Here is a 14,801-nt window from a genome sequence, read left to right on the forward strand (position 1 = left end):
ATGCAAACTGTGCTGGCTAGAGACAGTAAGCCATACCACTTATCAGCATCTGAGCTTCTATGGAAGGTGTATGTTAAATGTATTTTAATGCAAAAAAAAAAAAAAGTGGTGCTGTTCCTTGCATGCATTTTGCAACCAAATTGTTGAATCTCTACTGACTTGCCCACCAACATTCAGACTTTAGTATAATAGACACATTTTAATGTACCCATTGCAGAAAGCTCCTTTGATTTCTATTTCTTTTAAGAAAACCCCTATTGTGGAGTTTAGTAGTCTTTCTGCTGCAGTCTGAATTTTAGGATCTCTGAATGGGTTATTTAAAGGAAGGTTAGTTAAGCACCTGGTACTTTGCACACATATATGGTGTATAGTATTGTAGTGTATAATAAAGCATGTTGTTAATCCAGGGTGTGCAACTATCTAGGGAGCTTACAGGCTGCTATTTCATGTTGTATGTGCATGTAATTGCCCTCACACACTGTAAGTGATCTCTTGCATGGATCAATGTGGAAGCACTCGGGTCTTTTGCTGTGTTTACCTCATGCAGTCGATAGGATTTTTTTTTTTTTTTAAAGAAATCCTAGCAGCAATTAATTTGTGTTAGCTCTGCTGTACGGGGGGCGACGTGTAATGCGTTCCCCGGGCAGCTCCCAGAGCACCATAGTGATGTCTACCCCATTTGATGTGTTATATTTAGGCTTCCCAGTCCACGGGTTATTTCGAGCTGCAGTTGAACTCGCTGAAGAATGTCAATGGAGAATTGTTCAACGGGGAATGCTGCGATGAGATGAAGAGTGCCCACAACCAAGACTGCACCAAGGATGAGTGTGACACCTATCTCAAAGTGTGCCTCAAGGAATTTCAAGCTAAGATCACCCTCACTGGACCGTGCAACTACGGCTTTGGACATACCCCGGTGCTTGGTGGAAATAATATATATTTGAGCAACAAATTTAACCAGCAGGGTAAAAACAACCCTGGGGAAAATGGCAGGATTGTTATTCCTTTCCAGTTCGCCTGGCCGGTAAGTTCTGTATTTTTTATTTTTGTTAACATCCTTAAAATTGGCGTATTTTGAACCCGCTGCCTTTCATAGAGGGCGATGGGGTGTACGGTCTTGAGTTTGGTTGGTAATGATCTCTCCTGGTAAAACTGAAAATTTGAATTTTGAGTTGTGATTGGCAGCTTAGCTTTGAAATGATTGCTTATTAGTGATCATTGTTTGTGAGTTCCTTCTGTTGGACCCTGAATCATAATGCATATCTATATTTTTAGCAGAAACCATGTGTTTCTCTCCCCTCCCTAGTGATCTGAGTTGTCAGTTGTTTTTTTCCCCCCCTCTGCCTTTGTTTAGCAGCCACTGTTGATTGACCTGCTCTGGAAGGAAAAGGGCTCTATGCAATTCACCTGAGTTTGCATGGATACCAAGCACCCAGGTGTCTTGTTGCAACACCGGTTTGAAGATTAGGAATTGCAAAGGGAGCAGCATTGAGTGTACAAGCTGAAATGCTAGGCAAGGTTGCTAGTGTAGATCTTGACTAGAATGTGCTTTTCATTTTACTTTGTGTTTGGTGAATAACACACACATAAAAGATTGTTGAATATGCATAGATTAAGTATATAAGGCAACTTTTTTTTTTTTTAAAAGAAAATATTCCTTTGCTAAATTAAGCACCTCCTCAAGGTCTTATCTGGATCCTTTGATAAATGTTGAATAGGTGCTGTCAGATTAGTTGGCGATGCCAGGGTCTTGCCTGCATGCAGTGGGGTGAGGCTGAGCTATGCCGTAGGTTGGGCAAATCTGTTTACCTTGGGATCTGAGGCTTGTATTTGAGACAGAACACAGCCTGTGGAGAGGCTGGCTCTGTGCTGCATAGACTCCTCCGGGGAGCGCATTGTCACCTTGGGGGTGTGTTGCGCAGTTGGCCTGGAGCCAGTGTAAGCCTTTGAACAGGAGGGGAGGATGGGGAGATTGGGACGTGAACGCATGACGCGTATGTGCTGAAGCACACTTTGCAGATTAAGTTTGAAGCAGGCCACTTTCCAAGTTCAGAGCTGTGTGTGGAGCATGCAAATTGCTGACGACTGTATGAGAAAGCTGTAATGAGCTCTCCTAGCTAGCAGCAAACTCAACACAACTGGGAGCTTGCTGGGCTGTAATGTGTGGCACAGTTACATGTAACCCTGAGGGAAGGGAGAGGGATTGGAGGTTGGACCTACCAGTCCTGAATATTGCATTTAATGTAAATCAGAAAATGATTAAAATATGTAAAGCACACTCCGCTAAGCTCATAAGATGTCTTTAGCACCTTTTGTGTAGTCATTACGTGCACTTAATATAAATGTATAGATTTTGTAAGTATATACGAAATAACTCGAATGATGTGTAAAATGGATCTCTCATTTTACATGTTCATTTAATTTATGCAAATTTGAATTGATATGATTTTTCAAACTAGTCCTTTAAGTGATTTACATAAATTGTTCAAAATAACACAAGTTATGCTATGTTGAGAAGCAATTGTGCACATGGAGTTCTTGTTTGTCCTCTGTGCATTTACTGCAGTTGCAAAAATTCCTTGATTTGGGGACCAACTGAAGTTCTTCCCCTGAGATTTGGGGGCCTGGCTGAGGTCCCCCTTATGAGGTTTGAGGGCTCAGCAGAAGTTCCTCCCCTGAGATTTGGGGCCCAGTCAGGGTTCCCCCTTAGATTTGGTGGCCCGGCCGAGGTGTCTGCTGAGATTTAAGGCCCGGTTGAGGTTCCCCCTAAGATTTGGGACCCCGCATAGGTCTGACCTTGGCAAATGAAGGCGAGCAGGTCTTATAACCCAATCTGTATGTAGAATATAAACTGAATAAGAGTACGGTCGTTGTGTTGAAATTGTTCTATATTTGAATAACATTCATATTACTTGTACTTGAGCTGAACTGAGTTCCATAATGCTAACTGTTCTCTCCTACTGCAATTCACCTAGAGTGTGGTTCACTGACACTTTTAAAAACCCTACAGTTCTCACATGTTATCCAGATGTTTTAAGCGTTTTCAGGTATCTAAACTAAGCTTCTTTTAATGCCTATAACTGCTGTAGAAGCGCAAACCAATATTTCACTTGAGGCGTTTTGCCACTTGTAGTATTTTGGTGTCTAAGTACTCTGTTTATTTTGTCTTCAGTGTGACACCGTAATACTCTGCTCATGTGTACTGGAAAATTGCCATGAGTGGAGGGATCACACCAGAGCGTTTGATTGTAGTACACTCATTTTGAATACCAAATAAAAATCTCCTGTGGTAACTCTGCCCCATAGGATGCTAAGGGATCCCTGTATCCATACAGAATGTGGCTATGGCAATTACTATGGTTTTCAGTTGTAAGCCATTGTTTAATTTATGTGAAATTTGATTTACATGAGCTCCTCCTGGAACACAACCCTGGTGTAAGTTGAGAATCCCTTGTAGATGGGACATTGTTGAGAAGCACTGAGCTATGGCAGTCTTTTAGCAACAGAGCTCACAGTAATGACATCGGGGTCTTCTGGCACAATATTTGTGTATTATACACACAGTGTATCGTTTGTATAAGGGTGTGTAGTTCATGGGTAGGTCTGTTTGCAGAGCACCCGTTTTAATTGTAAGGAGTTTTTCCCACAAATTGCCAAAAATGGAATGCTTATCCACGTGTTTTTTTTTTGTTTTTTTTTTGTTTTGCACTTGTATGTGTATTTTTTTTACCACAGCTAATGAGTCAATAGGCTTTTGCATGCAATGTGCAAACTTATGCTGCAAGATATACTTTTGATTGTTTTTGTTTTCTTTTTGCGCATGCAAAACAAATGCAAATGCGGTTTTGCAAGCTTTTTTTTTTTTGTACAATAGATAAATGGATTAACATACAAGGTAGGACCTACAGGAAACTCACAACAAAACCAAGATCATGCAAATGATAACAGAGCAGTGTCATAGGTCAAAATAGACTGTTCTAGTCCACAAGAGGGGCGATTGACAGTAAGATTGCATAATCAAGCTGGAAACACTAGGGAGGAGGGCCCTGCCAGAGGCTTACAATCTAATGATTGACCAATGACTGACCATTTTTACCACCTACATGTAGTATGAGGGCTTACCTACACAATCTGCTCATAGTATTCAATATCTGTTGACTCATACTACATGGATGTGGTAAAGTTGGCCAGTGAGTGGCCAATCCTATTTGAAAGTGCGCACCCAGCTTAACTGCTTTCCCTCTTTGTTTTTCTATTATGAGGGATATGAACATTGGGGTCAGATAGGAGTTTCTTTATATGGTGTTGCCCATAGCAACCAGCTGCCTTTGGTGCAGATTGTGAAATATTCTTTTGAATATAGGCTGTTATTGGTTGCTATTGGCAACCATAAAGTTGGTGGGTCTTTTTTTCACACACATTTCATACATCGGGTCCCAGTTTTCTAGTCTCACTGTAACCTGTTGACATTTGTTTTCTATTAATAGCATTTTTTATTCTTCTCCTGTAGTCTCCCCTCCCCATTTATTTATTTTTTTTAAAAGTGTGGTTGCCAATAGGGGTCAATTTTGTTCTACAGTAATGGGGATATTTGGTTGCTGTAAGTGACGTGTTTACACTGTGATACCAAAGCTGTCACTAGTGGGAGCCCACATTCCCCCGCCATCTTTAGGAATTGTCTGATGCGTCCAAAGTCTTCATATGCTGCCAATAAATGCAAACACTACATACTTTTGTAGTTCTTTTTTTATACTTTTTTTTTTTTTTTTTTTATTATTGCATTTTCGCTGCCCCATTCTCTACAGTGAATTGGGCTGTACTGAGATGCGCAACAAAATCTCAATTGCAGCTCATGAAACGCACCATTCAAAGCGAGTTTGGTGTCAGCCATGTCATTGCAAGGGACCGGATAAGCCAGTGATCTGCAAACTTGGCTCTCCAGCTGTTAAGGAACTACAAACCCCCTCAATGCATTTGCCTTTATGAATCATGACTGTGGCTGTCAGACTTCTGCAATGCATTGTGGGACTTGTAGTTCCTTAACAGCTGGACAGCCAAGTTTGCAGATCACTGGGATAGGCTTTTATTGGCGAAACTCGTTCAGTGTGTGTATAAACCCTAGTCAGGGTGGCCTGAAACCATTTTGTCTTTCCCTTTCTATAGCTTACAATTTAATCTCCTTAGCACAGTTGTACACCTGCTACCGCTAACAGTCTACCAGTAGGATTTAGGGCTATGTGGTGGTGGGGGACAGGCTCCTCCAGAGTAGAAATGCCATTCAGGAAGGTGGCCATACATTTCTTTCTGTGTGATCATTCATATGATCCATAGCCATAGACACAGAACAAGCATGCAGATCAGATGTTTGACCGCGTTTGCTGCATGCTTGTTTCAAGTGTGTAATTCAGACACTACTGATGCTTGAAAGTTCAGCAGGACAGCAAGCCAAATGGTATTGTTTAAAAAGAAAGAAATGTGGCAGCCTCCGTACTCCTCTCACTTCAGTTGTCTTTTCATTGAGTGAATCTGTTGCCGTATACCATGTTTTTTTTGCAGTGCATGATGACTGATGCCTCCATCAGATTCAAGAGGAGGTCCATTTCCAAACTGAATAAAATTGGCATCAACTTGAATTATTGACATTGACCATCCCTACTAACCACTTTGCCAGTGTGGTGCTCTATTTTTGTCACAACTTTAGAATTTGGTGTTCTATATATAATACCTGCAATAATACCTTTTCACGAGACTGTAAGATGCCATTTCATGCGGTCATCGGTTCCTTTACCGCCTGTAAAAATGACCGGTCTCCAGTTCTCTTCTAACTGTCAGAAACCCAATCTGTGTGTGTCTGAGGCATGTCAGTGGTGCAGGCTGTGTGTGAGATTAAAGTGTATTAAACACACGGGCTTCTCCAGGGGCTCATGTAACTGGTGTTCTCCCTTCCCCCATCACCCCAGCTCTGTCCAGCGCTGCCCCCTCCCCCTTTACCCAGACCCCCTTCCTTTTTGACGGAGACAGGTGTTGTCCACCGCAGTTCACATGCGATCTGTGGACTTGTCCCCCTTTACAGAAATCCTCTGCTCTAAATTTACTCCTCAAGTGTTGATGAAATGTCTTCATTTCATGTAACATTGTCTCCTCTTACACTGGCCGCTCCGAGATTTGACTGACTCTCCTGAAGGCGTTTCATGAAATGGGAATCTCTTCAAGAATCTGTTGCTGCAATTGATATGCCTAATTTATGTTGGTGTCACTCGGTATACTCGCGTAGCTGTAGGCCAGGCTTGCTGCGTAACATGTATATTGTCATTATTGTTTTCTGTAGTGGAACTGGTTGTGTATGGGCAGCACGGTGGCGTAGTAGGTAGCCTTGCAGTACTGGGTCATTCTGTTCGAAAGAACATACAAACTGCAAAGGAGTTTGTATGTTCTTTGCATTGTTTCCTCCAGGCACTATAGTTTTCTCCCACACACCAAAACCATACAAACAAGTTAAAGAGCATCTGTACTGTAAGATTGGTACAATAAAAAAACCATACCAATCGAGTCATTGTGATCTCCTGGATCCCTCTTTGCCATTTCCGCCGCTCCCCACTGTGATCCTGGCTTGTAATCGCCAGTTTTAGGCAGAGTTTACAAACAAAAACGCTAGCCAGGAAGGTGTGTCTCCCCCCCCCCCCCCCTCAGACAAGCTGAAATTGAGAGCAGAGACCTGTCTGTGAGGTATAATCAAAAAACACACACACACACGTGCGCACACACACACACACGTGCGCACACACACACACACGTGCGCACACACACACACACGTGCGCACACACACACACACGTGCGCACACACACACACACGTGCGCACACACACACACACGTGCGCACACACACACACACGTGCGCACACACACACGTGCGCACACACACACACACACGTGCGCACACACACACACACACGTGCGCACACACACACACACACGTGCGCACACACACACACACACGTGCGCACACACACACACACACGTGCGCACACACACACACACGTGCGCACGCACACACACGTACACGTATGTGCACAACTTCTCCCAATCACAGCAGAGGCAGTGCATTCTTCCCTGGGTCGACAAAGCTTGACAAAGAAAATATTAGATATATTACAGAGACAGTGCAACTAGAAAAGGCTGCAGTAACCCAGACCACAGTAGAACCGGTATAGGAACTTATAGGATAGAAGAAATAATTCTGAAAATTTTGTTAGTCTCTTTAAATAACTTGCCCTAAAAAAAACTGGCTCTATGATGAACCTAATGACTATGGTAGGGAAAGATTGTGAGCCCCTCTGACAAGGTACAAGACTCTGTACAGCACTATATAAATACAAAATAATGTGGTGTGAACCAGACATGGTGCTTTTCAATGTGCGCTCATGATTAACTTGCACAAATTTTGATTTTACGCAGTCGTATTGGTTATTTTGTTTGAATTACCGTACATGAGATGTATAAAATAACTCAAATTAAGCAGGTGTATTGAGGTTTCAGGAATACTGGTAGACATAAGGCTAACGTTCTGAAGGTGTTCTCTGGCAAATAATTCCAGTGCTGTTTTGTTTTTTCTTGTTTAAATTCAGTTGTAGGGTTGAAAACACATTCTGAGAATTACTAAGTATCTGGGAGCTCCTAAGCTTAGACAACTTTCCAACCAAACCCTCTCTCTAAGGGCCTTTTTCCACTAGCAATTGCTAGCGTTAGCGCTAAACGCTAGCGATTGCAATTCAGCAAAACTCCTTTTTTCCCCCTGACGTTTGCGATCGCGATTTTGCTATGCACTGCATAGCAAAATCGCGGCAATAATCGCGGCGCGATCACGTTTTAGTAAAACGAATTGCGGTAGTGGACATTGCCTACCGCGATTCCTATGTTAAAAAGCAAACCGTAGCGATTTTAAAATCACTAGCGATTCAGCAATCGCAAACGCTCTGGTGGAAAAGGGCCCTAAGGCAGATTTGTTAATTGTGTGGGCTTTTTGCGTGCAGCAGGAATTTACTTCGGGGGGGGGGGGGGGGGGGGGAGTAGGGGCTGCTACATAGACACCCTGTTTATATGGAAGCCTCAATTTTCTATGTCTCTATCACAGGTTAAAATTCCCACGTGGCTATCCTTTTGTCCAGGGCTGTGGAGTCGATGGTGCGTTTTCATAAACGGAGTCAGGAGTTGGATTTTTTTTTTTTTTTTGAACTCTCTATACACTCCTGCAAGGGCTGTGGAGTCGAGAAGCCAGAGAGACTGAGCAATTTTGGGTACCTGTAGTCTGTGGTTTTATAAATGGAGTCGGATGATTTTTGCGCCGACTTCATGCCCGGGTGTGGGCGATGCTTGCCGGGAGATGTAGTGACATGAGATGTGATCACATCAATAGTATCTACATCTCCCGGCATGCATTGCGGCTGCCAGGGACATAAATCATAACTGCGGTAACCTGCGGTTCCGCAGCATGGGGCATAGAAAATGGAAGCCTCCACATAGGTAGGGTGCTACAGAGCAGCCTCTATCCTCGAACAGGCAGGCCTGTCACACACGCAATTCTTGCACTGGCTACAGTCACATGACTGCTGCTGTCTCCTGCTGTCCATGACTGCCTTCTCTCCTCACAGGCAAGCCTGTGTCACATGGACAGCATGACTGCTGCAGTCTCCTGCTTTTTCTCCCCTAAGACCAGGCAGGCAGGTGTCACATGACTGCTGCTGTCTCCTGCTTTTTATCTCCTCAGACCAGACAGGCCTGTCACATGGGCAGCATGACTGCTGTTGTCTACTGCCTTCTATCCTCAGACCACCAGGCAGGCAGGTGTCACATGGGCAGCATGACTGCTGTTGTCTACTGCCTTCTCTCCTCAGACAAGCAGGCCTGTCAAATGGCCGGCGTGACTGCTGCTGTCTCTTGCCTTCTATCCTCAGACCAGGCAGGCAGGTGTCACATGACTGCTGCTGTCTTTTGCCTTTATCAGACTAGGCAGACCTGTGACACTAGCAGCTTAATTACAGCATTGTATTGCCTAAATGCACTTACCTGCTGCTATCATTGTGCTGCTTTGTTGCTAATCTTCAATCACTAGTGACAGCACCACGCTACTGTGCTGCTAGTGACAAAATGTTGACATCGGAAAGTACACTTGCCGTTGAGAATGTGTTGTTAGCTTGGGAATCCCACATCTGGCATAGACCTAAGGAGATGGGTGGATGGAAGTTTCAGAAATATCCCCACTTCGGCTAAGAGGCAGGAATACCACTGTAGAGTGCATTGGTAACTGCAGTGGTAAAATTAGGACAATCTAGTGCTGTCCTGCTGAAATCCAACAGCCTGTTATTACATATAATTATTTTGATTAGATCCCTCAATGACCTAGAGAGATGCTCTATACAAGGTGTGCATTATGCTCTGAAGCCTCATACACTGACAGTAACTGTCACCCTGAACAATCGTTAGTTGATCATCAGAGTGACAGTTCTGGGAATGAGAGCTGTACAGATGCTGCTTGCCCATAGCAGAGCAGCATGTACTGTCCTGTGTAAAGTGGAGGCGGGACAAAAGGTAGCAAACAGTCATAATGGACGCTACACCAGTGGGCACATGCCGTGGTCCCTTAACTTTAAATATGACAGAAATCCAGTGTCAAGCGTAAGTTACTCATGTCATGTATCTTTTTTTTTTTTTTTTTTTTTTCCCCCTCTATACTATTTGGTTTCTGCTGATCTCCTTTTTAGGTGGCTTATGTGTGTACCACCAGCTTGCAAACTAACAGGATGTAAACCTGACGAAGGCTGCAAGGCCGAAAGCTTGTTTATTCTTATTCATTTGTAGTTAGCCAATAAATGGTATCATCCTGATTTAAAACTTCTTGCTTATGTGTATACGTGACAAGCTATGAAGGTAATTTTTGCCGCTTTTACCTTTTTGGAATGTTGTCCGTAAATCTTGGAGGATTGGCACTTTTTTTTTTCTTGAACAGCTGCTGAGCATAGCACAATATGACTTGCTATGTTGTAATATTTTTTTTTTTTTTTTTTTTTCTTTTTTTTTTTTTTTTTTTTCCTTTCTTGAATAAATTGTCTTTGGAAGCTTGCCATGACAAGCTAAGGGATTCCACGTTTTCTCTGTGTGCTAAACACGAAGGAGTTTTCCAGTCCTAATAATAAAATCCCGATTTCTTCCTCCTGGATTACCGGCTCCTACAAAGGGGTTCCCCTGCTGCATTCAATCAGTGACCCTCTCCTTTTTTAAGGAACCAGCGTAACTGGGCAGGAAGATGCTAATGAAAATAAGATAGATGCTTACCTTTCCCCATCCTCTTTAAAGTGAACCTCAATTCAGAACTTCCTCTCTGCTCTAAAAGATTAGCATAATAACCTTTACAGAAAAACGTTCTGTTGCTACAGCTGATATAAATCTGCAATCTAAAAGATTAGCAACAGCATAATAACCTTTACAGAAAAAACATGTCATTGTTACAGCTGATATAAATCTACAGTGTCTACTTCCTGCTTTCATGGAAGCAGACATAGTTAACATCCTGTGTTTACAAATTAGCTGCTCTGCTGTGGCAGATTTTTGAGCTGACACAGCTTAGAGTTCAAATTACGGTGGTGATTAGTCACGGATAAGATGGGAATTGGACATGCTAAACTCTCTAAATATATACAGGGTGCACTTCTCTATTTTCCTGCAAGAGTTCAGGTCCTTTTTAACCTCACTGATACATTGCTTTGACTAGAGTTGGTTGGATTTGTTGTCGTGGCAACACCCTGGTCTGTAGGTGAGCTGTGCATGGGTGAGGACTGTCTGCACAGTGCACTAGCATGAAACCACTCGTGTGTGTGTGTGTGCGTGGCTTTTTCCCCTGTGCTCATGCGGTTTTGTGCGACTGAGCAGGTGTGGTTCGACTCATGCTTGCACAGTACAGCCAATGAGGTCCTGGGAAATGTAAAGCCTCCGTATCATTCAGAGGCTCTCTACTACTTGGGTAAGTATCTAACTTTTTTTTTTTCTTCTGATGGGGTAACATTTTAATGCAATTTTTAAGTTCATTATGTTCAAAAATATTAAGTAAGATCAAGGAAAAATAATGTATATAAAATGAACTTGTAATAAGAGCACCTTGCGTCCTGCAGGAATTGTAGCTAAGCTGCTGCAATTCTTCTGGCCATAAGCCCCACTTGTGGTGGTTGACAATCCTAACCCTGGAAGAGCCTGAGGGCCATTTCTTATGTGGGATGTAGTAGCTGCAACTGTAGCACATTAAAGCAACTAGTATCAGTTATAAGTAACGACATTGGCCTCAATTCACTAAGCTTCTCTCCTTTCTTTAATAACTCTTCTGAGCTGTTTCTACAGTTATCACCATCATGATGACTGTAGACACAGCTCTGAAGAGTTATTAAAGACAGGAGATAAGCTTAGTGAATAAGGAGACCAGGGTTCGAATCTCGGCTCTGCCTGTTCAGTAAGCCAGCACTAATTCAGTAGGAGACCTTTGGCAAGTCTCCCTTACACTGCTACTGCCAATAGAGCGCGCCCTAGTGGCTGCTGCTCTGCTCTGGCGCTTTGAGTCCGCAAGGAGAAAAGCGCAATATAAATGTTATTTGTCTTGTCTTGTCTTGAATTGAGGCCTTAGTACTTGAACCCCATGTGGCAAGGGTGACTTAGTGAAGCTACTAAAGGTCTAGATCCCCATCAGGTGCCTTGTAGTCCACTTTGACTCCCGGTGCTTGAACTTGTACAGGGCCTCCAGAAATTCGTGTTTGTAGTTTTATTACTGGGGCTCCTGGGATGTTCCCATTTCATAATTATTTGGTCAATTTTACTGCTGGTCTTCCTTGTTGTCTTTCACTTCACTTTCCCACCTGGAACGTAACTGATGCTTGCAGAGCGGTGCGATGTCTCTTAATGTGTCTATGGTAGAAAATCCTAGTTTGTTTTGTTCGTTTCTTGTCTTATGTCTGGTTAATATGGGCAACTACTTTTTGTTTAAAACCACAAGCTTTCATGGCTATACAGTGTTATGGAAACACCAAACTCTCCTAGACTACATTTTGCCTTCTTGACCTCATTAGATTTTTTTACTTTTGTGTTTCGTTGGAAGTTTGATTTTATAGGCATTTTAGTGAACTTACCCATGCCGTCGCCTATAGATGAAGCGGTCCATGTAACTCCACTACTTCCTCCTTCCAGGTTTAAATGAGGAAGTAGTGGAGTTGCGTGGACAGCGAGTGGAGCGCATTGGCTATAGGCGGAGGCAAAGGTAAGTTAACACCTCCCTACCCTGCCATGGGCAGCACTATCTAATTTAAATTTCTATTACAAGTACAGTACAGACCAAAAGTTTGGACACACCTTCTTCTCATTCAAAGAATTTTCTTTATTTTCATGACTATGAACATTGTAGATTAACACTGAGGGCATCCAAACTATGAATTAACACGTGGTAGTATAGTATATAACCAAAAAGTGTGAAACAACTGAAAATATGTCTTATTCTAGGTTCTTCAAAGTAGCCACCTTGTGCTTTGATTACTGCTTTGCACACTCTTGGCATTCTCTTGATGAGCTTCAAGAGGTAGTCACCTGAAATGGTCTTCCAACAATCCTTGAAGAAGTTCCCAGAGAAGCTTAGCACTTGTTGGCCCTTTTGCCTTCACTCTGCCGTCCAGCTCACCCCAAACCATCTCGATTGGGTTCAGGTCTGGTGACTGTGGAGGCCAGGTCATCTGGCGCAGCACCAAATCACTTTCCTTCCTAGTCAAATAGCCCTTACACAGCCTGGAGGTGTGTTTGGGGTCATTGTCCTGTTGAAAAATAAATGATGGTCCAACTAAACGCAAACCAGATGAAATAGCATGCCACTGCGTAGCCATGCTGGTTCAGTATGCCTTCAATTTTAAATAAATCCCCAACAGTATCACCAGCAAAGCACCCCCACACCATCACACCACCTCCATGCTTCACTGTGGGAATGTATAGACCATCCGTTCACCTTTTCTGCGTCGCACAAAGACACGGTGGTTGGAACCAAAAATCTCAAATTTTGACTCGTCAGACTAAAGCAGGGCTCCTCGACTCCGACTCCTCTAATTTGCATATTACAATTTTATTAACAGTATGTAACGTGAAATTCGTCTCTTAACTGCCAACGCTTAGGAATTTTACAAGACAACTGAAGTGAGAAGGATATGTAGACTACTATATTTATTCCCTTTAGGCTAAAACTAGTCCTTGATAAGAGTACTTGTAAAAGGTACAGACCGGAACAAAGAACTATCAGGCCCTAGGCAATGTAACTGTGGGTACATGTAAGAATGATGTGCAGGTACTCTGCAGGGGAATGAGGAGATTCTTCCTCTATTACACATTCTTCATGCACAATCTGAACAAGGTTTATGGGTGATAGACAACACCTCTGTGTTCAATGTGCACAACATTCTCAGTGGATTCCAGGCAGCTCTGTGGGGAGAGCATATGTAGAGTATAGTACTACTGTGTAACAAAGTAAACCTGAGACAAATGAAATTAAAGTTTTTATACATACCTGGGGCTTCCTCCAGCCCCCTTCAGGCTAATCAGTCCCTCGCTGTCCTCCTCCGCCACCTGGATCTTCTGCTATGAGTCCAGGTACTTGAGCCAGTCTGGTGTAGTGCGCATGCACACACTCCACCGCCGGGAGCATACTACACTTGCGCAGCACTATTGCGCAGGTGCAGAACGCTGTGGGAGCAGCACGTGGCCGGACTGCTCTGACTGGCTGAATTACCTGGGCTCATAGCAGAAGATCCAGGTGGCGGAGGAGGACAGCGAAGGACCGAATGGCCTGAAGGGGGCTGGTGGAAGCCCCAGGTATGAATAAAGCTTTTCTTTTAATTCACCTCAGGTACCCTTTAATTCATAGTCGCCAAACCAAATTTTAACAACATATCAATTTATTTGATTTCATGAGCAAAGAGTGCATACATTTGCTTAAACCAGCATCAATGCAGAATTATTTCCATCTCATTGACCATCTCTATTAGTGACACGGCTACACATGAGGCTTTATACTTACAGCATAGATGTTATTTCGTGTATATATAAGAAAATCCTGTGTACACATGTATACAGTCACAATCAGATGTGCATATCTGACTTTAAAAATATGGGGACTGCTTTATTGAAGCAGCACAAGTAACTCATTTTGATTGGTTTATTTCATTTTTGTGGACTGAACACAGCTATTAATAAATATATATATATATATATATATATATATATATATATATATATATATATATATATATATATATATATATATATATATATATATATATATATATATATATATATATATATATATATATATATATATATATATATATTATACATTATTTTTAATGACTATTATCTGAGAAATAGAACATTTTATCATATTTTCTATTTTAATTTGTTACAAATTCATTAGGAGTCGGTGCATTTTTTCCCGACTCCAGGCACCCAAAATTGTTCCGACTCCACAGCCCTGGACTAAAGCACAGATTTCCACTGGTCTAATGTCCATTCCTTGTGTTCTTTAGCCCAAACAAGTCTCTTCTACTTGTTGCCTGCCCTTAGCAGTGGTTTCCTAGCAGATATTCTACCATGAAGGCCTGATTCACACAGTCTCCTCTTAACAGTTGTTCTAGAGAGGTGTCTGCTGCTAGAACTCTGTGTGGCATTGACCTGGTCTCTAATCTGAGCTGCTGTTAACCTGCGATTTCTGAGGCTCTTGACTCTGATGAACTTA

General features: G+C 42.6%; 1 protein-coding gene across 2 annotated transcripts in view; it reads left to right on the forward strand.

Annotated features, from left to right (window-relative positions):
- The window catches only part of JAG2 (jagged canonical Notch ligand 2), a 178,118-nt gene that overhangs the window by 1,189 nt on the left and 162,128 nt on the right, over positions 1–14,801 (forward strand). For both annotated transcript variants that reach the window (XM_068254255.1, XM_068254256.1), the window contains exon 2: positions 698–1,024. In XM_068254255.1, the coding sequence (XP_068110356.1) occupies positions 698–1,024 (327 nt within the window). The remainder of the gene's footprint in view (positions 1–697; positions 1,025–14,801) is intronic.

This window comes from Hyperolius riggenbachi, chromosome 9 (genome assembly GCF_040937935.1).
Source record: "Hyperolius riggenbachi isolate aHypRig1 chromosome 9, aHypRig1.pri, whole genome shotgun sequence".
In the NCBI taxonomy this organism is placed as follows: Eukaryota; Metazoa; Chordata; class Amphibia; order Anura; family Hyperoliidae; genus Hyperolius; species Hyperolius riggenbachi.